Source organism: Haliotis asinina, chromosome 9 (assembly GCF_037392515.1).
Source record: "Haliotis asinina isolate JCU_RB_2024 chromosome 9, JCU_Hal_asi_v2, whole genome shotgun sequence".
In the NCBI taxonomy this organism is placed as follows: Eukaryota; Metazoa; Mollusca; class Gastropoda; order Lepetellida; family Haliotidae; genus Haliotis; species Haliotis asinina.
Genome location: NC_090288.1, coordinates 51,272,692 through 51,297,279, shown reverse-complemented (window position 1 = coordinate 51,297,279; position 24,588 = coordinate 51,272,692). Strand labels below are relative to the sequence as shown.

Sequence of the window (24,588 nt, the reverse complement as noted above, 5' to 3'; positions counted from 1 at the left end):
GGGCGTTGTTGTGTATGTATGTTTCGTTTTGTTTCAATTTGTTATTTGTTACCTTTTCTGTTGTGGGAGGTTGGGGTGTTGTGAGGGCGACAATGCGACTACCTAACAATGTCTATTTGTTTCAGGATCCCATAGAAAAACTACATTTTCGTTTGTGTGTTCGTTCTTTAACACCTCACGCACACAGCAATATTCCAGCTGAATGATGTGTCTGTAAACACTCGTGCATGGAGCCATCCGATACCCATCCGATTCTGTTGTTGCCCCTAGTGACAGTCACCAAAACCTTTAAGCTGTGCACGATGCTGTATATGGAGTGTGTGTAGGTCAGAAGTTACTCTACAAGTCTGTGTTTTAAGTCGGTCTTTTACGGTTTCTGCAATGTAAACGTGTAGATATATACCTATATATTTGCCTTGTAAAAATGACATTTACAAAACCTAGATAATATGTTATTGATATATCTAAACAATTTTGTAAAGACGAGATATACAAATTGTTGTTTTTTTTCTGGTATGTGTTGGTAATGGGAACCAATTTACGTGTGGCGTCATATGAGCTTTCTGTGTAGGCTACATGCAGTGGTTACGTCCGGCTATAGTAGTGTGTAACATTACTAACAATTTGCCCTTGTGCGTGAGTGAGTCAGTATATATTTATCGTGATGAGAACATGTAATTATTACATTTAGGTCAGTAGAATTAAAAATTAAAAGAACTATATCATTTCCAGAGAACAGTACAAAATGTAAACGGGCTTTAGATCCCCAACAACTGACGGTAGATCACCATACTTAGGTCAGTAGTGACTTAATCTGCATGGTCCCGAAATAAATTTCTCCCTGTATTTCAGGGGAGTGACATACTCTCCTTGCAGTGATATTGACAAGTTGGGAGATACGGTGTCTGGCAGTTATTCTGACGCCTTGAAAAATGTGTCATTAGACATATGTGATCTAATGCACACAGCAGATTAATAGACAAGGGAGATTGCACAGGTAGTGACACGTATGTGACAAGTATTGAAATCATTTGTGCAGAGCGCCAAGCTGATTCACCAGCGGAGTGGATTGCACACACAGCGGAAGCATTTTCGCGTTCACGTTAAAGTGTGGAATTTGTTTTTACTTCGCTATCTAATACTGTAAACAATAATGCTGAAAATGTATATAGTGCTGAGTCCAGGCACAAAGTAGGTGTTGAAGGTGGTGTCTGTTTGTATGATATATATGTTAATGTATATAGTGCTGAATCCAGGCACAAAGTAGGTGTTCAAGGTGGTGTCTGTCTGTATGGTATATATGTTAATGTATATAGTACTGAATCCAGGCACAAAGTAGGTGTTCAAGGTGGTGTCTGTTTGTATGATATATATGTTAATGTATATAGTACTGAATCCAGGCACAAAGTAGGTATTGTGTTCAAAGTGGTGTCTGTCTGTATGGTATATATGTTAATGTATATAGTACTGAATCCAGGCACAAAGTAGGTGTTCAAGGTGGTGTCTGTCTGTATGGTATATATGTTAATGTATATAGTACTGAATCCAGGCACAAAGTAGGTGTTCAAGGTGGTGTCTGTTTGTATGGTATATATGTTAATGTATATAGTGCTGAATCCAGGCACTAAGTAGGTGTTCAAGGTGGTGTCTGTCTGTATGGTATATATGTAAATGGTGCAAATTCCCTCATTGTCATATTGTAATCAATTTAACTCAGCCTAATATTATTCACATCGTCAATAAACCGTGACTGTATATTCTTTGTGCAATAGATCTGATATATATATAGAGAGAGAGATAGATAGATAGATAGATAGATAGATAGATAGATATAGATATAGATATATATGTATGTATATGTATATAAACGGTACACATACATATTATTAACAAGGGAAATATGAAGTCTTATATTTTTCCAGTAGTTATTCTAGAACAGGAAGTTGTCTCAGAACGTATTGATATTATGGATATTTTTGACGTACATAAATCTCTACGTCTGACAGAGTCTGAAGGCACAAAACTTGTTTAAAGTTTAAAACTAATTACACATCACTGAAACCCCCCGGTACCAATGAACGATGAACAGTATGCAACCATTTACGCTGAACTCACCCTGTGTAACACTACACCATCCTACATTACAATTTGAACAGTTTAACTGATTGTTAAAAACAATCAAACCTTTCGTGAATGTGATTTTGTTGGAATACCCGTGATATTTGGAGAACGCAAATGATTTCATACTTCAAAATCAACTGACACATTCTATCATATACAGCTTCAGAATATTGAATGATATATATGTAGAGTGATCAGTGGATCAGATCAAATGATCAGAGGACATAATAAGGTCATATACGATGCTAGGATGACGTAAGTAAAGATGGGAAGTAAGCTCGCTGCGCTAATTAACTCATGAAACACATCAGCTTGGTACAGGTAGATTTATATGAGTTTCTGACGAGGCTCCTTATTAGTTAATCTGTTTCCACTCCCGACAAGCATTTCCTGTCATTGCTTGCTCACTAGTATTTCACCGAGGTAATAACCCGTCGCTTTATTATGTGATTGTACGTTATGTAAATCATGAAACAATGTCATTATATGGGTAACTTTCCTGAGAATATTATATCAATGTCATAATGCCTGTTTGACGGAAAACACGCTCTACATCGAAATATGGCATTTACAAAGTAGTTATATCAAGCAATATGTTTTCTATTCTTACTTCTTATACAGCCTCGCTCACAGTAGTTCTTCATGCGTCTTGCAATTTTCCATGTGAATATTGTATTAATTTCCTAAGTAACTTGAAGATATCCAAATAAATCTTGATAAGCTGCTTTAATCTCATTGTTTTGGAAGATAACACTTCACTCAGGTTGTGGAATGAGTAGAACCTAATCCGAATCAACCTGGAAAACCTACAGTATTTTACATCAATGAAGAGGTAAAAGAAACATCTCAGATACAATTTCTAAAGATTAGTCATTCTGAAACTGATTCAAAACATTCTCAAGCAGACCTCACTTTTTGCCTTTTATGGCCTGAAATAAAGAGTATGAAGATGCATGACGAAACATATGACTTATGAACAACAATTTCTTGTTATTTGCATAAAACGAGGTTTCGGGGTACCTTGATAAGAGCTGGGCAAGGTGATTGGATGGTGATTGAATAGGTGATTGAATAGCTGAGTGAGTCAGTCGCTTGACCGACGGAGCTCATATGACTTTGTCACACTGAATTTGATACACTATTCAATGAACTTGCCAATTAGAATCCGATCAGCCTGTTTACAGGCTCAAACTTTCTGTATATTTGCCCCAAGGTTTACCCTCGAGTTGGCTATCTGCCAAGTCTCATCTAGTAACGTGAAAACATTTATCAATTACCTGTTACTGTTGCTGTTAATCTGTTGCTGGTCACTACAAGCAGAATAGAACATGTAGATTGCTGATTATCCCTAATATTGTACATATACATGTAGACTTCACTTCACCTTGTTGTGGTATCTTGATAACGGAATGAGGAGCTACATGTTTTAAGGAGCTACATGTTACTTCGAGAATGCCGATAAAACAAGTATGGTGATACTATTTGTCTCCATTAAGGTTTTAAACTGTTCTAAATGTATATCATTTCCGCTTTGTTCATATGGCCCATTTGAATATTCAATTGATACAAGTGAAAATATTTCCATTAGCGACCATATTTATAGGGAGGGCATGGGTTGCTTTACTAAGCTAGAATATTTTAAATGCATTTGGAATACTGATTTACTGAATACTGTCATGTGATTTCCCTTTATTCTTTCTTAAAGTAATCTAAAATGAATAAGAGCGATCAATCACATAGTAAATGATCAAATGAATTAGTCAGGCTATGATCTATGTTGGAAGTAATTCATTTATTTGCCTCAATTTGCCCATGTTTGGAGAATCGCTCATTATCTTCAGGAATGCCAAAGAACACAAAATCACGTGATTTAAATGATAGTTAGTCGAAAGATATTTCGTGAAAACTGCGATTGCGTAAGAACGCCATAGAGGTCAATTCCAAACGGCCTGCCCCTGGAGACTGGTGTTATATTCCACTACTATGGCCGTATTACGTTTGACATGATCTCATTTCTACTACATGTAATAAACTCTGTTCAGTCAGTCAGTGTTTTTCGTACAAGTTACTTTAATTCATGTAGTGTAAGTAGTTTTACATATTTTGTATGTATTTGAAAAGTATCTAGAAAATAGTTGTACATGTATTTTGTTGATAACAGCTAAAATAAACACCTAACACTGTTTTTTTGTTTTGTGTTGTTTGCCGTTGTTTTATCGAAAAATGCATATCATACAAACTGTAAACTGAAGCAGGATGCAGACTGATAAGTTATACTTATCTACCACAGCAGAAGAAACTTAACTGAAACATTAAACTAACTTTTTAAAAAATGATTAGAGGCAACATTTAAGGTGTTTTGCACATGCATTACTGTAACGCATAAAACATGCTATTAAATTGAGCGATCGAGTAGCCTATAGGTGAATGGTCACGCTGAAGACCCGGGCTCGATTCCCTACAAGGATAATGTGTGAAGCCCATTCTACACATTATTATTTATAGCGACATGGAGAGGAATATTGTTCGGGCCCTACCAAAGTCAGTCGCCAGCTACAATATAATGACACTGTCTTGAAAAAAATCTCGTTTTCTATTGCACTTTACAACTATATACCATTGCTCTGATCCGGACTCTAAAGTAACAACCAGCTGCAAATATCAATATTCAGGAGAGCATACAGCCAAAGATTGAGCGATTACTTTTCCAAGGAATGCGGGAATCAAATCAGCTGTTTCAATAAGATGTGGTTATTGCAATTTGAAAACTCTCGCTGAACAATTAGAATCGACTAATCTTCACAAATGTGCTTTACCATACCATATAATGTTATCTTGAAGTTAGCGGAGATAATTTGTTTCTCTCACAGAAATATCTTTTGATGAACGAGCAAGATGAATGCATTCCTACAAAGGCAGATATTCCAGAGCTAATGAGTAATCGGTTTGCTGGTTTTGTATGATGAGAAATCTTCAAAAGACATAAATTACTTTGTTATTATGTTCATCAGTAAGTAGGTTTTGATATGCATTTAAGTAAGGTTTCATGACATCTTAAGTAGCACATGTGGGAAATGAAAGTGACGTTGTGATCAATCATCCGTTTCATGATACTGACAGTATACACATGAAGTATATCAGGAGTACTCACCGGCAGCCTTGGGCAACAGGCGTTTACTTCCGCATATTGTGTGAGCTGCAATGCATCTTATATTAAAGAAAATGTCGTACCATTTTCTATGATCTATCCATGTGCTTTTCACCGTCATTTAGCATTTTATATTCAATAAATACCTTTGGGGCTAATAATGGGACTGGTTATTCTCTGGCGATGTTTTTTTTTTATGTTCTTAAAATTTCACTTCCTAAAACTGAAAGAGATATTAGTTTCTATTATTGCTGCACGGCAATTAAAAACAAGGTTGATGTTTTTTAATCATATATGTATGTACCTTACACCTCCAAATCATTATTGCGCACACTTCGATCCCAGTGGCGATTTAAGAGTCGGTCCTTCTCCCTTTGTGGCACCCGTCAAAGTTCATTTAAGGTCACTTGCAACCAAAAAATCAAACATAATTAAGATACAATTCTCAATTATTCATGACATATAATATACATTGCTGCTTGTAAAAAATAAATAAACAAAAAATTATAAAGGTACAATCGCGATTCAAAAGTGCAATATTTTGTACTTGGGCTTACTTCCCTCGAAACAAGCCTTGAAACCGAACCCAGTCATAGCGGGTGGATGTGCACTCAAGAGTAACGACGGCTTCCGATTGGCCGGTTCATTTGCTGATACGCTGAGGGCTCATTGTGTTTACAGAAAAATGATCTGTTTGATGAGCATTTCAGAAGTATGGCGAGTCACAAGAAAGTAACATTCTTTATGGATAACAACTCTTTTATTGCACTTGCTGCGTCGTTTCAGTATGGATTCATATATTGTTGTCAAAAAATCATATGCACTAGAAGAAGTTGTTATCCATAGAGAATGTATATAGAGATGTTGGGTTTTGTAGATACATGTTCTCTGAATTTGCGTTCGATTCAATCAAAAATCATCTCTATAGAGATGGTGAACTACTGCTACCAGTTTTCGACAGATCCAGTCATCCGAGAAAAATAGATGTATACGTAGTTTGTTTGCAACCCACAGACATAAAAACATGTCATGTTTACAAGTATCTCACCTGTCTAATTACATAATGTGGCTGAGACAGGACTCGGGTGCACATGTCATAAATAAATTTATTTTGTTTATGGCGTATAGCCTGAAAGGTGTTACGTTCTACTTGCGTGTGGTCAATGATTAAAGCTGTGCATATTGTCGAAAGCAGACAGGTAGGCAGATATATAGGTGTCAATAAACCAGACATTGAGCTTTCTCTGTGGTAGAGGCTGCTTACCACAATCAACAACTTTTTTTATGTAACGAGTAGATTATTTACTTGTTTGTGTACACAACCAAGACAAGACTACTGCTCACGACCTCATACTCCGGGCAGGCATACTGTTTCAAGCTCCGCAAACCTCTTCACTGCGCATGCGTTATAGGCGCAGCGCAGCACAGTTATGGAAACCAGTTTTTCCCCCAGCGCTGGGGGAAATTTAGTGAATCGTTTGAACTCCGATTTATCGGGCTTTTGTTTCATCGCGTTTTTTTTTCAACTTTATAGGTTGAATTGGCATTTTTGATGATTTGTTTTGGTAAGAGCATACCGAAACGTATCAGAGTCTGCAAAGTATTTTACGTTGCATGTGACCTTTAACGCAAACGTTTCCCTGTCACAACTCAAAGATGTTCAGTGAGAGAAAGATCTTAGCTCATTGCTGGCCACTGCATACTATGGGTGTCGTGAAGCTGGCTGCTGTTTGCCACGTTGTTGTCCAGTGACCCCATGCAGAATGCAGAATGCAGAATATGGAGTAGAATTATTTCAGTGATAGTGATGCCAGCCCCCCAAAAACCACCAAGCCTGTAATAAGGTCTCAAATTGGCATTGGCTTGATGTTCAGATCAACGTTGCCAGACATGCCAACGCCCATCAAGGAAGTGCGGACCTCATCTGACACCCAACTACCGAGGATTATCTCAGTTTCGACGTGGTGTGTGTTAGGTATGACGATTTGTAAGGCTGACACTTACCGTTTCGTCGAGCAACAAAATGACCTGCCATCACAATGTCTGGCTGAAACTCGCCATTTCAGCTCTTGCTTTGAGAGCCTTTTTGGTACATGTTCCATAGTTTCCAATTGATCTTGCCAGCCACAGAACGCTGACTTCACGTTTCCGGTAATGCCAGTCAAACATGTCAGATCGGGAATAACGCCCTACGCAATAGCATGCGGTTCGTGCAAACAATCAGATGTCTTGGTGTTAATGTTTACACGGCGCCAGGATAAACGCACCCGCACGGGTGTTTGACGTCAGTATTTGTTCTAATACCCGAAATTAACAGTATATTTCGTGATCATATGCTCTTACTAGAGTAAATTTACATTTTAATACATAATAAACGTGCAATGACACATCAGATAAGAAAAATCGTTGTTGGCCTTTCTACACGTCTTTCCCCTCATTGTGGACACATGGTATCATCATTTGTGTCAGAATTATACAACAGACTCAGAGAGTACATGAAGAAGTAAGCGGTGTGATTGAGGTAGTGATGATGGCAGCTGTTGGTGATGTTCCTGGTACTCAGGAGGAGGAGGAGGAGGACAATGGTTATGCTAGGGGTGGTGATTAACAATACTATATATTAGGGATGGTGTTAATGGCTGTGGTGATGATGATGATGATGATGATGATGATGATGATGATGATGATGATGATGATGATGGTGATGATGGTGGTGGTGGTGGTGGTGGTGGTGATGATGATTATGATAACAGTGGTGACGCTTATTTGGTAACAATAATACCAGATAGTAGTGACTGTGCTATTGGCAGTGCTGAGACTGCTGCTGAGGATGACAGTGGTGATCTAGCGATGGTAGTTGGCAAAGACGTAATCTAGTGACTGAGTTTATAACTGTGCTAGTGATGACAGCACTACGTCTGATGAAGGTGTCGTTAAGGACAGTATAAGTAAAGATGTGTAGAAGAGACTACAGTGACTGACCGAAAAAACTTCGGAGACAATGAGAGAACACACACTCCACCAACACACAAATTGTGTTTATGAACACAACACATACAAACCATCTCTATCGGATGCGAGGAATCAGTGAATATTAGCGTCTCGACTGTTGTTGTTTCAAACAGCTCCTTCAGTTGACGATGGTGTAAAGCGGCATTGATACCAACCAGAGATGCGTCTGTGTCAACAGCCGAGTATTATCGTCTTGAGCGACGCTGACGAATAGTCGCCTGATCCTGAGAGTGCGGGTTCGAATCCCGGAAGGGACTCAACCAAAAAAGTACGAGAATTTGTCCTTTACTAAGAAAGTGAAATCCCAAATATGACATACGTTACATTTGACCACTTTGTAGATGGCATTGTGTTATCATTGCCATATAGCTGGAACGTTCCCCGACGTGGCGTTAAACAATAGACAAATATGAAAATATACAAAATGAATATTTACAGATCAGTTTAATGTAACTAAACGATGTTGATTCCCTCACTCTGCTGGCAGGCATCACAAGCTGAACGACCTCTCAAAGTTCAATGGCGACACTGGCAAAAGTTTCTGTAAGAGCGTCTACAATGCACAGACAAGTATTGTATTAAAGGAAGTTGGAGAACTATTTTGATCACGCTGCCCTTTAGCTTCCAATTATATTATCAGTCTCATTATGACGTAGGGCAATATATGTGCACAAATGCAGGGGCTTAGTGTCTTTGCAGATTCGCGAAACAAAAATTGTAAAACTGAAACTTAAAAATGTATTTTAAAAGTAAATCATACCACATTGTTAAAATATCACGTATCTATTTTGAATAATTGTCTAATGCCTAAGGAAAGTATTAAATCTACAGTTTTCCATGTAATGTGTGTATGATTTTCTCTCCAGGCTACACGTGGCTTTCAGGCAGTGAAGGCGAATTGTTTCATTTTATTTACGTGTTTTTTTCGGGGAATGCATCTAATCTTGGCAACGAACTCGCCCCCAAGGAAGTAAGATAATCATATGTGGATTGTTGCTGCACTACTTGTAGAGTATGAGAAGGGAAGAAAGCACACCGAAGACCTTTAGGAACAGCCCCTTACCAAAAACATATTACCGAATTGTCCCGTTGCCGTACTGTCACGCATTGGTGTAGTTTGGCAGTTTGACTTGTTGCCTTATATTCGTTTTTGTACGGTTTTTGTTTTGTTCTGTTTTGTTTTTACTGTTTTCTATTTTGTTTGTTTTGTTTGTTTTGTTGTTGTTGTTGTTTTTTGTTTGTTTGGGTTTTTTGTTTGTAATGTCTCTGTGGCGTTTTGCGTCGTTCGTTTTGTTTTTTGTTGTTTTTGCTGTTATTTTTTCTCTTTTTGGGGTGGGTGGGTGGGGGGCGTTGTTTGTTATGTGTTCGTTTTTAGGGGTTTTATGTTTTGTTTTAGATTGTTTTTTGTGTATGTATGTTTCGTTTTGTTTCAATTTGTTATTTGTTACCTTTTCTGTTGTGGGAGGTTGGGGTGTTGTGAGGGCGACAATGCGACGACGTAACAATGTCTATTTGTTTCAGGATCCCATAGAAAAAATACATTTTCGTTTGTGTGTTCGTTCTTTAACGCCGCACACAGCAATATTCCAGCTGAATGATGTGTCTGTAAACACTCGAGCCTGGAGCCATCCGATACCCATCCGATTATGTTGTTGCCCCTAGTGACAGTCACCAAAACCTTTAAGCTGTGCACGATGCTGTATATGGAGTGTGTGTAGGTCCGAAGTTACTCTACAAGTCTGTGTTTTAAGTCGGTCTTTTACGGTTTCTGCAATGTAAATGTGTAGATATATACCTATATATTTGCCTTGTAAAAATGACATTTACAAAACCTAGATAATATGTTATTGATATATCTAAACAATTTTGTAAAGACGAGATATACAAATTGTTGTTTTTTTCTGGTATGTGTTGGTAATGGGAACCAATTTACGTGTGGCGTCATATGAGCTTTCTGTGTAGGCTACATGCAGTGGTTACGTCCGGCTATAGTAGTGTGTAACATTACTAACAATTTGCCCTTGTGCGTGAGTGAGTCAGTATATATTTATCGTGATAAGAACATGTAATTATTACATTTAGGTCAGTAGAATTAAAAATTAAAAGAACTATATCATTTCCAGAGAACAGTACAAAATGTAAACGGGCTTTAGATCCCCAACAACTGACGGTAGATCACCATACTTAGGTCAGTAGTGACTTAATCTGCATGGTCCCGAAATAAATTTCTCCCTGTATTTCAGGGGAGTGACATACTCTCCTTGCAGTGATATTGACAAGTTGGGTGATACGGTGTGTGGCAGTTATTCTGACGCCTTGCAAAATGTGTCATTAGACGTATGTGATCTAATGCACACAGCAGATTAATAGACAAGGGAGATTGCACAGGTAGTGACACGTATGTGACAAGTATTGAAATCATTTGTGCAGAGCGCCAAGCTGATTCACCAGCGGAGTGGATTGCACACACAGCGGAAGCATTTTCGCGTTCACGTTAAAGTGTGGAATTTGTTTTTACTTCGCTATCTAATACTGTAAACAATAATGCTGAAAATGTATATAGTGCTGAGTCCAGGCACAAAGTAGGTGTTGAAGGTGGTGTCTGTTTGTATTACATATATGTTAATGTATATAGTGCTGAATCCAGGCACAAAGTAAGTGTTCAAGGTGGTGTCTGTTTGTATGGTATATATGTTAATGTATATAGTGCTGAATCCAGGCACTAACTAGGCGTTCAAGGTGGTGTCTGTTTGTATGGTATATATGTAAACGTATATAGTGCTGAATCCAGGCACAAAGTAGGTGTTCAAGGTGGTGTCTGTTTGTATGGTATATATGTTAATGTATATAGTACTGAATCCAGGCACAAAGTAGGTGTTCAAGGTGGTGTCTGTCTGTATGGTATATATGTTAATGTATATAGTACTGAATCCAGGCACAAAGTAGGTGTTCAAGGTGGTGTCTGTTTGTATGGTATATATGTTAATGTATATAGTGCTGAATCCAGGCACAAAGTAGGTGTTCAAGGTGATGTCTGTTTGTATGGTATATATGTTAATGTATATAGTACTGAATCCAGGCACTAAGTAGGTGCTCAAGGTGGTGTCTGTCTGTATGGTATATATGTTAATGTATATAGTGCTGAATCCAGGCACTAAGTGGGCGTTCTAGGTGGTGTCTGTCTGTATGGTATATATGTAAATGGTGCAAATTCCCTCATTATCATATTGTAATCAATTTAACTCAGCCTAATATTATTCACATCGTCAATAAACCGTGACTGTATATTCTTTGTGCAGTAGATCCGAGAAATATATATATATATAAACGGTACACATACATATTATTAACAAGGGAAGTATGAAGTCTTATATTTTTCCAGAAGTTATTCTAGAACGCAAATGATTTCATACTTCAAAATCAACTGACACATTCTATCATATACAGCTTCAGAATATTGAATGATATATATGTAGAGTGATCAGTGGATCAGATCAAATGATCAGAGGACATAATAAGGTCATATACGATGCTAGAATGACGTAAGTAAAGATGGGAAGTAAGCTCGCTGCGCTAATTAACTCATGAAACACATCAGCTTGGTACAGGTAGATTTATATGAGTTTCTGATGAGGCTCCTTATTAGTTAATCTGTTTCCACTCCAGACAAGCATTTCCTGTCATTGCTTGCTCACTAGTATTTCACCGAGGTAATAACCCGTCGCTTTATTATGTGATTGTACGTTATGTAAATCATGAAACAATGTCATTATATGGGTAACTTTCCTGAGAATATTATATCAATGTCATAATGCCTGTTTGACGGAAAACACGCTCTACATCGAAATATGGCATTTACAAAGTAGTTATATCAAGCAATATGTTTTCTATTCTTACTTCTTATACAGCCTCGCTCACAGTAGTTCTTCGTGCGTCTTGCAATTTTCCATGTGAATATTGTATTAATTTCCCAAGTAACTTGAAGATATCCAAATAACTCTTGATAAGCTGCATTAATCTCATTGTTTTGGAAGATAACACTTCACTCAGGTTGTGGAATGAGTAGAACCTAATCCGAATCAACCTGGAAAACCTACAGTATTTTACATCAATGAAGAGGTTAAAGAAATATCTCAGATACAATTTCTAAAGATTAGTCATTCTGAAACTGATTCAAAACATTCTCAAGCAGACCTCACTTTTTGCCTTTTATGGCGTGAAATAAAGAGTATGAAGATGCATGACGAAACATATGACTTATGAACAACAATTTCTTGTTATTTGCATAAAACGAGGTTTCGGGGTACCTTGATAAGAGCTGGGCAAGGTGATTGGATGGTGATTGAATAGGTGATTGAATAGCTGAGTGAGTCAGTCGCTTGACCGACGGAGCTCATATGACTTTGTCACACTGAATTTGATACACTATTCAATGAACTTGCCAATTAGAATCCGATCAGTCTGTTTACAGGCTCAAACTTTCTGTATATTTGCCCCAAGGTTTACCCTCGAGTTGGCTATCTGCCAAGTCTCATCTAGTAACGTGAAAACATTTATCAATTACCTGTTACTGTTGCTGTTAATCTGTTGCTGGTCACTACAAGCAGAATAGAACATGTAGATTGCTGATTATCCCTAATATTGTACATATACATGTAGACTTCACTTCACCTTGTTGTGGTATCTTGATAACGGAATGAGGAGCTACATGTTTTAAGGAGCTACATGTTACTTCGAGAATGCCGATAAAACAAGTATGGTGATACTATTTGTCTCCATTAAGGTTTTAAACTGTTCTAAATGTATATCATTTCCGCTTTGTTCATATGGCCCATTTGAATATTCAATTGATACAAGTGAAAATATTTCCATTAGCGACCATATTTATGGGGAGGGCATGGGTTGCTTTACTAAGCTAGAATATTTTAAATGCATTTGGAATACTGATTTACTGAATACTGTCATGTGATTTCCCTTTATTCTTTCTTAAAGTAATCTAAAATGAATAAGAGCGATCAATCACATAGTAAATGATCAAATGAATTAGTCAGGCTATGATCTATGTTGGAAGTAATTCATTTATTTGCCTCAATTTGCCCATGTTTGGAGAATCGCTCATTATCTTCAGGAATGCCAAAGAACACAAAATCACGTGATTTAAGTGATAGTTAGTCGAAAGATATTTCGTGAAAACTGCGATTGCGTAAGAACGCCATAGAGGTCAATTCCAAACGGCCTGCCCCTGGAGACTGGTGTTATATTCCACTACTATGGCCGTATTACGTTTGACATGATCTCATTTCTACTACATGTAATAAACTCTGTTCAGTCAGTCAGTGTTTTTCGTACAAGTTACTTTAATTCATGTAGTGTAAGTAGTTTTACATATTTTGTATGTATTTGAAAAGTATCTAGAAAATAGTTGTACATGTATTTTGTTGATAACAGCTAAAATAAACACCTAACACTGTTTTTTTGTTTTGTGTTGTTTTGCCGTTGTTTTATCGAAAAATGCATATCATACAAACTGTAAACTGAAGCAGGATGCAGACTGATAAGTTATACTTATCTACCACAGCAGAAGAAACTTAACTGAAACATTAAACTAACTTTTTAAAAAATGATTAGAGGCAACATTTAAGGTGTTTTGCACATGCATTACTGTAACGCATAAAACATGCTATTAAATTGAGCGATCGAGTAGCCTATAGGTGAATGGTCACGCTGAAGACCCGGGCTCGATTCCCTACAAGGATAATGTGTGAAGCCCATTCTACACATTATTATTTATAGCGACATGGAGAGGAATATTGTTCGGGCCCTACCAAAGTCAGTCGCCAGCTACAATATAATGACACTGTCTTGAAAAAAATCTCGTTTTCTATTGCACTTTACAACTATATACCATTGCTCTGATCCGGACTCTAAAGTAACAACCAGCTGCAAATATCAATATTCAGGAGAGCATACAGCCAAAGATTGAGCGATTACTTTTCCAAGGAATGCGGGAATCAAATCAGCTGTTTCAATAAGATGTGGTTATTGCAATTTGAAAACTCTCGCTGAACAATTAGAATCGACTAATCTTCACAAATGTGCTTTACCATACCATATAATGTTATCTTGAAGTTAGCGGAGATAATTTGTTGCTCTCACAGAAATATCTTTTGATGAACGAGCAAGATGAATGCATTCCTACAAAGGCAGATATTCCAGAGCTAATGAGTAATCGGTTTGCTGGTTTTGCATGATGAGAAATCTTCAAAAGACATAAATTACTTTGTTATTATGTTCATCAGTAAGTAGGTTTTGATATGCATTTAAGTAAGGTTTCATGACATCTTAAGTAGCACATGTGGGAAATGAAAGTGACGTTGTGATCAATCATCCGTTTCATGATACTGACAGTATACACATGAAGTATATCAGGAGTACTCACCGGCAGCCTTGGGCAACAGGCGTTTACTTCCGCATATTGTGTGAGCTGCAATGCATCTTATATTAAAGAAAATGTCGTACCATTTTCTATGATCTATCCATGTGCTTTTCACCGTCATTTAGCATTTTATATTCAATAAATACCTTTGGGGCTAATAATGGGACTGGTTATTCTCTGGCGATGTTTTTTTTTATGTTCTTAAAATTTCACTTCCTAAAACTGAAAGAGATATTAGTTTCTATTATTGCTGCACGGCAATTAAAAACAAGGTTGATGTTTTTTAATCATATATGTATGTACCTTACACCTCCAAATCATTATTGCGCACACTTCGATCCCAGTGGCGATTTAAGAGTCGGTCCTTCTCCCTTTGTGGCACCCGTCAAAGTTCATTTAAGGTCACTTGCAACCAAAAAATCAAACATAATTAAGATACAATTCTCAATTATTCATGACATATAATATACATTGCTGCTTGTAAAAAATAAATAAACAAAAAATTATAAAGGTACAATCGCGATTCAAAAGTGCAATATTTTGTACTTGGGCTTACTTCCCTCGAAACAAGCCTCGAAACCGAACCCAGTCATAGCGGGTGGATGTGCACTCAAGAGTAACGACGGCTTCCGATTGGCCGGTTCATTTGCTGATACGCTGAGGGCTCATTGTGTTTACAGAAAAATGATCTGTTTGATGAGCATTTCAGAAGTATGGCGAGTCACAAGAAAGTAACATTCTTTATGGATAACAACTCTTTTATTGCACTTGCTGCGTCGTTTCAGTATGGATTCATATATTGTTGTCAAAAAATCATATGCACTAGAAGAAGTTGTTATCCATAGAGAATGTATATAGAGATGTTGGGTTTTGTAGATACATGTTCTCTGAATTTGCGTTCGATTCAATCAAAAATCATCTCTATAGAGATGGTGAACTACTGCTACCAGTTTTCGACAGATCCAGTCATCCGAGAAAAATAGATGTATACGTAGTTTGTTTGCAACCCACAGACATAAAAACATGTCATGTTTACAAGTATCTCACCTGTCTAATTACATAATGTGGCTGAGACAGGACTCGGGTGCACATGTCATAAATAAATTTATTTTGTTTATGGCGTATAGCCTGAAAGGTGTTACGTTCTACTTGCGTGTGGTCAATGATTAAAGCTGTGCATATTGTCGAAAGCAGACAGGTAGGCAGATATATAGGTGTCAATAAACCAGACATTGAGCTTTCTCTGTGGTAGAGGCTGCTTACCACAATCAACAACTTTTTTTATGTAACGAGTAGATTATTTACTTGTTTGTGTACACAACCAAGACAAGACTACTGCTCACGACCTCATACTCCGGGCAGGCATACTGTTTCAAGCTCCGCAAACCTCTTCACTGCGCATGCGTTATAGGCGCAGCGCAGCACAGTTATGGAAACCAGTTTTTCCCCCAGCGCTGGGGGAAATTTAGTGAATCGTTTGAACTCCGATTTATCGGGCTTTTGTTTCATCGCGGTTTTTTTTCAACTTTATAGGTTGAATTGGCATTTTTGATGATTTGTTTTGGTAAGAGCATACCGAAACGTATCAGAGTCTGCAAAGTATTTTACGTTGCATGTGACCTTTAACGCAAACGTTTCCCTGTCACAACTCAAAGATGTTCAGTGAGAGAAAGATCTTAGCTCATTGCTGGCCACTGCATACTATGGGTGTCGTGAAGCTGGCTGCTGTTTGCCACGTTGTTGTCCAGTGACCCCATGCAGAATGCAGAATGCAGAATATGGAGTAGAATTATTTCAGTGATAGTGATGCCAGCCCCCCAAAAACCACCAAGCCTGTAATAAGGTCTCAAATTGGCATTGGCTTGATGTTCAGATCAACGTTGCCAGACATGCCAACGCCCATCAAGGAAGTGCTGACCTCATCTGACACCCAACTACCGAGGATTATCTCAGTTTCGACGTGGTGTGTGTTAGGTATGACGATTTGTAAGGCTGACACTTACCGTTTCGTCGAGCAACAAAATGACCTGCCATCACAATGTCTGGCTGAAACTCGCCATTTCAGCTCTTGCTTTGAGAGCCTTTTTGGTACATGTTCCATAGTTTCCAATTGATCTTGCCAGCCACAGAACGCTGACTTCACGTTTCCGGTAATGCCAGTCAAACATGTCAGATCGGGAATAACGCCCTACGCAATTGCATGCGGTTCGTGCAAACAATCAGATGTCTTGGTGTTAATGTTTACACGGCGCCAGGATAAACGCACCCGCACGGGTGTTTGACGTCAGTATTTGTTCTAATACCCGAAATTAACAGTATATTTCGTGATCATATGCTCTTACTAGAGTAAATTTACATTTTAATACATAATAAACGTGCAATGACACATCAGATAAGAAAAATCGTTGTTGGCCTTTCTACACGTCTTTCCCCTCATTGTGGACACATGGTATCATCATTTGTGTCAGAATTATACAACAGACTCAGAGAGTACATGAAGAAGTAAGCGGTGTGATTGAGGTAGTGATGATGGCAGCTGTTGGTGATGTTCCTGGTACTCAGGAGGAGGAGGAGGAGGACAATGGTTATGCTAGGGGTGGTGATTAACAATACTATATATTAGGGATGGTGTTAATGGCTGTGGTGATGATGATGATGATGATGATGATGATGATGATGATGATGATGATGATGATGGTGGTGGTGGTGGTGGTGGTGGTGATTATGATAACAGTGGTGACGCTTGAGTTATTTGTTAACAATAATACCAGATAGTAGTGACTGTGCTATTGGCAGTGCTGAGACTGCTGCTGAGGATGACAGTGGTGATCTAGCGATGGTAGTTGGCAAAGACGTAATCTAGTGACTGAGTTTATAACTGTGCTAGTGATGACAGCACTACGTCTGATGAAGGTGTCGTTAAGGACAGTATAAGTAAAGATGTGTAGAAGCGACTACAGTGACTGACCGAAAAAACTTCGGAGACAATGAGAGAACACACACTCCACCAACACACAAATTGTGTTTATGAACACAACACATACAAACCATCTCTATCGGATGCGAGGAATCAGTGAATATTAGCGTCTCGACTGTTGTTGTTTCAAACAGCTCCTTCAGTTGACGATGGTGTAAAGCGGCATTGATACCAACCAGAGATGCGTCTGTGTCAACAGCCGAGTATTATCGTCTTGAGCGACGCTCAGACTGGGTATGGATTGCACGATGTTAAATATTGACATTCTGATCCGGTCATGGATAAATCTGGTAAAGGGCTGTACATAACTGTCTCACCGTGATATTCAATTTGCTTAAAAATAGACAGGTTTATCTTGTCTTCGTTTGGATATTTGAGCCAAGGTTTTGTGTTCACAGTGGTAGTGAGTTAGTATTATTTTACCCCGCCTCTAAATAGATGTGCAAGCACCCTAAACGCCCAAAAAACATTGCCCTCCATCCTTAATGACGGAGGTACCAACGTTCAGCTATCGTTATGAAATGTGGACGTCCACTTTTGTTCTGACTGTGGTGACACCAGTCTGTCTGTAGCGCTGAACAAGTTTTGTAGTCGTGATACGGTGGTATGTCGACCCCATCCCTATGGCGCTTTCTCTCTCTTCAGATTTCATCGTGGCATACTTCTCGTACTTATGTACAATATACATTCTAGTCTCTCTTTATCCCCTATGGAATCATTCTACACGAAAAATGGATGCCAATACTGTTTGAATATTGCTACGATTGGCGATTGATCTTGTGTGTAAACAGAAATTAGAGAAATGCTACCTTGGAAGCAAAAATGTTAAGGATAATTTTAGGTGCTCCTTTCCACACTCTACAACAGCTGTTTCCTGATTTAATAATTAAAAAATGGTGACTTTAAATAGTTTTTCTTTGTCTCAGAGAAGAATTTTATTTAATCTTCTTTTTGACATCTAAATCACTGTTACTGATGTATTTCGACATGGTAAAAAATAAGGCAATTTAATTCTTCCGAAACATTATGAATTATTATGCATTTGAGAAATATTTTTTATTTACGTCAAGTTGTGTTGTTCAGTTTTCTTGTAAACTAATGCCTTTTAACACATCTTTGATAGTTTTTCAGCAATTCATAAAGGCTGGGGGTAACGTTTCTCAAGGCGTTTAGTCTATATGGGCCGCGTATGCCTGAGTGTATGCTTGTATGCGTGCGTATGCAAGCGTGCCTAAGTGTGTCCACAGTATAAGATAATTTGGACGACTCAGCCAAATGTGTTCATGAAAAGGCGTATGTCGTAGGTTTTTACTTCGGTGAACCAAACATGAAGGCGTGAATCTTGTTTGTTTAACACCGCACTGAGCAATATTCGGTCAATATGGCTGCGGTCAAGTCTGGCAGCTGGACCAGACAATGCACGCGCAGTGATTGACAATATTTGACAGCATGAGCGTCGATCTACGCATACAGTGTCATGCTCATACAGTGTCATGCTCATACAGTGTCATGCTAACCAGGTAAGCGAACCTGACTACCCGATCCCGTTAGTAGCCTCAAGCGACAAACATGCGTTGCTAAAGACCTATCCTAACCCGGATCTTCCCTACTCAGGCAAATCCAACACAGAGCCATGCATATGCTCATCACATTAAATCCCGGACAGCCCCTGGAACTAACAGAATAATGTCCCAATGTCCCAATGTCCCAGTGTCCCAGTCGGACTGATAACCATCTGAGTCTTGGAAAGCACTATTATGCTAAGTTTATTATTATTATTTCCACATCCGGAACATTAGACAGTCACACATCAACCGACATTATTTTAATCCAATGAATAGTTAGTCAGATTAGAATTGCCTGCTGTAAAGAAATTCCGGTTGATTACAGTGTGTTATCTGACTTACATTCTGGCCAAGGTGATCGGTTTATTCGTACAAATCTCAGTCCATATGTACTGAATGTGAAATCACATATTTGTCGTGTTTCTTGAACCCCTTGGAGAGTGAGTGAGTGGGTGAGTTTAGTTTTACGCCGCACTCAGCCATAGTCCAGCTATATGGCGGTGGTCTGTAAATAATCGAGTCTGGACCCGACAATCCAGTGATCAACAACAGGAGCATCGATCTGCGCAATTGGGAACCGATGACATGTGTCAACCAAGTCAGCAAGCCTGACCACCCGATCCTTTTAGTCGCCTCTAACGACAAGCACAGTCACCTTTTATAGCAAGCATGGGTTGCTGAAGGCCTATTCTACCCCGGGACCTTCACGGGTCGCCCTTGGAGAAGCAGAGGTAGAACAGGTGTTCAGTGCGAGGATCCCAAAAGTTGTATTGCGGATATACTCTGGATGTATTATTGGAATCTATGTGCTTGAGATGAGGAAGGGGGGGACTCGAGATGAAATGACAGAGTTCAGATTTTCGCCGCTTTTAGCAATATTTCAGCAACATCACGGCGGGGGATACCAAAAATGGACGTCACACATTGTACCCATGTGGGGTTTCGAACCCGGGTGTTGGGCGTGACCAGCCAACGCTCTAACCACTAGGATATACCACAACCCCGACTCGAGATGGACATTTCATTCCAGCGTACCTGTGCACGTCGTATTACCGCTAAAGACTTTCAGGTTGGATGGAGGGGTATCTTTACTTTACCGCCGATAATTTCAATAAAAGCATATTTTATTCCAAACACCCTCCGATTCCTTGTAAAGGGATAATTCGTATGCCGGATCCGATAAATATGCGTGAAATGTTGTAAGAACTCATAATTCCATTCTCGATTGAATCTTATGACAGGTTCTATGGAAATCCACCAACCATATCTTTGAAATTTTGAAAGTTTCAGACAGCCTTTGAGAAACATTTAATTAGAATTACAAGAAAGAACAAACTTTATCAATAAATACTTACCTATTTCGTGAGAGCAATGTTTCGAGACAGATTCTGTAACTTCGCACTCACGAGAAGTGATAAAGAAGATAAACACGTCATCCATCACGTTTGTTCTATATCTCAACGTCTACAATACCACACAATGTTAATTAGAGTTAGGAACATCTGACAAGAGTATGAAACTCTCGCATAAGCCTGTATGCCACTTTCATTCCTTGGAGCTACCATTCACAAGCCTCTGGTTCAAATCTAGCTCGTCCCACTAATAATCGAATCTGCTGTATAAGCTTCAGATTGACTGTAATTGATGTCATATTGGGAAGGAACCTTGTTTCCTCATTAACAGCGTTATCAATCAGTTACATTTAAGACATTCGTCATTCCTAAGTCCTGGCTTGCCTTTAAACTAACGATACATATTAACGTTGGTCTTCTAGAAATCTAATCCCTGACAAATCACAGCTATTAATTACCAATCACCTGCAAACATTCTCGCAGCTCACCGTCTTGTTAGTTCTGGGTGTAAATCATGGGCGTTAGTAAAGAAGGTGAACCACCAGAATTGAGTTATAGGGTTCTAGTGGAAGACGTGACCTCCGAAATAGATTTACTTTGTAGACGGGGACACATATTTGACAAATCGATGGCTTTACAGGAACACCGACGAACGATAAATACGAGGAAATTTAGCCATTAACCTGACTAAATAGAATTGATTTGGATTAGAGAGGCTCTTTGGCATAGCTGCATTATGCTCGGGTAGAATTCTATCTTTAAATGTTAATGCACGTTGCAGTAATACCACTTTGTGCAAATATGCAATTACGATTTGTTGGTTCCTGGTTTTAGGATTATAATGATTTCCTCGCCCTTCGCGGTGTTTCTTTAAATACTGTTTAGGATCCCTAGCGTTTGGTAGATGAGTCACACGTATCAACTCTTAACGTACTCGAGTAAGGTTTTACGCTGATTTCATAAGGCTTCTTGTGATACGCACCAAGGAGAATCTGCCAGAAAATACTAATTCCAAACTTCAAAATACATTCCGAAGAATAAACAATTGTTTCAAGCTTTATAGGAATGCGACTCCCAAATACTATCAGTCGTTTCAGTTTTATATGGCCACGTTCTTATGAGATTCGGCGGTGTCCTGATGGCGTCAGGGGTCATTTGAAGAGCATTCACGACATTCTGGCTCTAATCAGGTGTATTTGAGGTACATTCGAGCTGTATTCCAACTTCAGTCGAAATATTCCGATACATGTGAAGCATATTCCATCTAAAGTCCAGCAGCAATCGAGATATATTACGACTATTTCGAGGCGCATTCGAGACATTCTGACAATAAGTGGTTTGTCTTTTCCATTCTCCCTCGAATAGGCCAGAATGCTTAGAATGCAGTAATAATGCTAAGAATGCAATAAGATACTAAGAATGCAGATGGAATGCACCTCAAATATCGTTCCATATTATTCCACTTGGAATGTTCACAACATTCTGGCATGTTACAAGAACTGAGCAGAATAATTGGAATACGTTCGGAAAACGGTAAGAAGTTTTAGAATTCAGTTCGAATTTCCAGGAATGGATTACTGAAGGTCATTTCCAATCCTATCTTCGCGGGTCTTATCTTTATGATGTAGAGTAGGGCCTGAAATGACGACAGTGTTACACGATTATGTTTTGGTGAACCCCAAGACCAGAGTATGGTGAACGTATACATAAAAACACAACCGTGAACAAGGATTCGAACCCACGATCATTGCCTCCTGGTGTGAAAAGTGACGTAACTGGGATACAAGGTTTGTTTGCACCGATGGCCCTGGTTTCCATCAACGTGACAAACATCTACATCCGGGCTACCTCCCACATAAAAATCCATCTGCTGCTGTCGGGATAATAAATCGTTGAGCTATATGTGGATGTCGTTCAGCAAATAAGTCCCACCTAATATCAGAATCCACAGCCATTTACACAGCTGACCGTGTATGATTGAAAGGCTCACAGTAGTAAGATGTACGTAGGTAAACGTTATTTGTCAGTGCTCGTGTACTAATTACAATAGCGATTACTTGATCACGCTTTGTAGCTATATAATTCTTTATGCCTTCATTCTCTGCATGTATTTACTTTCTGGAGTAAGTCATTTGATTATTTTGAATGCGAATTTGAAAAACATTAATAGTGTTTCAGTGACGGACAAAACTGTTAACGTGAGGAGGCACTCAAGTTTGTATATGTTGCTATGTGTATACTGGTAGCTACTGCATGTATTTTGTACTGCGGCAAATTATCTTAAAATCGAATTTGAAAAGAAACATTGCAAAAATAGATTGTTTTTCAGTGATTACAAACAATTTGCGCACGATTCTGTCGCATGTGAGGATGTTTTATGTATAGAACTACTTGAAGTGAGGAATTGATTCACAGAAGAAATATTCCCTCCAGCTGTTTGTGCTATGTGTGAGTCGTGGAGGCACCAGCGAGATAGATAGATGGATGGATGGACGGATGGATGAGTGGGTAGGTAGGTAGATAGAGAGCGGTTTCTGTTCCGGCTTCATGTTAAGACGGGTTTAACGGTCAGGGGCCCGTTTCATAAAACTCTCGTAGCCTAAGATCTCGTAAGTTTTCTCGTAGCCAATGTACCTCCTATACTGTAATACAGGAGCTACGGATGCTACGAGAAAAGTTACGAGATCTTAGGCTTACGAGAGTTTTGTGAAACGGGGCCCAGGTTATCAGTGTGTTTGGAGTCAGTTTGCTCAGGAATGATAATATATAAATATTTTCTTCATTCGTTTCAGACACATTAAATCTGTGAAGTTGCACTCTCTGCGTCAAGGATTACGGTTTCTATCGGCTACAGTCAAAGCAAATTTAGCGGTTGTGTAAGTATAATTTATTACCCTTCCTGCCTAGTGATTGCTGTCGCCATATGGTGTACAAGTGGACAAATAGGCCATATTGGATTCTTTATATTGCACACAGTATGTTTTGTTGCGACAAACCAGTTGTACTGTCTGTGTTGGTTTTATATGGGTTTGTGACAGTGTTATCTACCGTAAACGTTGTAAATATCCGCTAAGATGTACACATTGTGTGGAATTGTATTCTAATCACAAGTCATGCATGTACTGAGTGAATATGTTTTACGCCGCTTGTAGCAATATTCCAGTAAAACACGACGGGACACCAGGAATGGACCTCAATCATTGTACCCATATGGGGAATCGAACCCGGGTCTTCGCTGGCACTAGTGAACTCTTTAACCACCATGCTGCCCCACCGCCCAGGTCATGCATGTATGCCAGTGTTGTATATCTCAAGTGTCTGGTGTAAATAATGTCTGGTTTACTTCGTGTCACAGTTGTAAATAAAGTTAGGATGTAGGTTATTTGTCAGTGTCAGTGGTAAATGCACCGCTGAAATATGGGTTATCACAAACACATGCAGAGGCAAACACGCTGACTAAGCATCACTATGATCGCCAAGTCAGCACATTTGAAAAGCATATACTAAGGTTTTGAATGTTGTAAGATTAACTGGTCACTCTTAAGAAGATGCCGTATGTTGCGTATTGCTGTCCTTGTGGAAAGATATGTTCATAATACTCCAAACGTTGCGAAACATCATGGGCCTGTTTAAATACTGCTCGGCAAAAAGAGTGAACATAGTTTACGGTTTGTGGAAAGAGCTAGAACTGATAAGGAACTGGCGCTTTAAGAATTATTGAACCGTTGATATCTTGGGTCTCCAGGAGGCTTAGGCTGAATATCCGTATGCATATAGAAAGAAATCAGAAAGGTAGGACATGTCAATCTTAAGAAGATGTCTGTTGCGCCTTGCTGTCAATGAGAAGTGCACACACTCTATCATACCCCAAATGTTGTGAATTAATACTCCGGACCTGCTTAAATATTGCTTGACGTAAAGGAGAGTATATTTAGGAACGGTTTGGGCAACTGATAAGGAATTTGCGCTTTGAGAAA

The 24,588-nt window shown here is 38.8% G+C and overlaps 1 protein-coding gene across 1 annotated transcript in view; it reads left to right on the top strand.

The window, feature by feature from the left end:
* The window catches only part of LOC137297013 (uncharacterized), a 145,290-nt gene that overhangs the window by 40,950 nt on the left and 79,752 nt on the right, over positions 1-24,588 (top strand). The window contains exon 3 of the mRNA XM_067828958.1: positions 23,404-23,487. Coding sequence (XP_067685059.1) covers positions 23,404-23,487 — 84 coding nt within the window. The remainder of the gene's footprint in view (positions 1-23,403; positions 23,488-24,588) is intronic.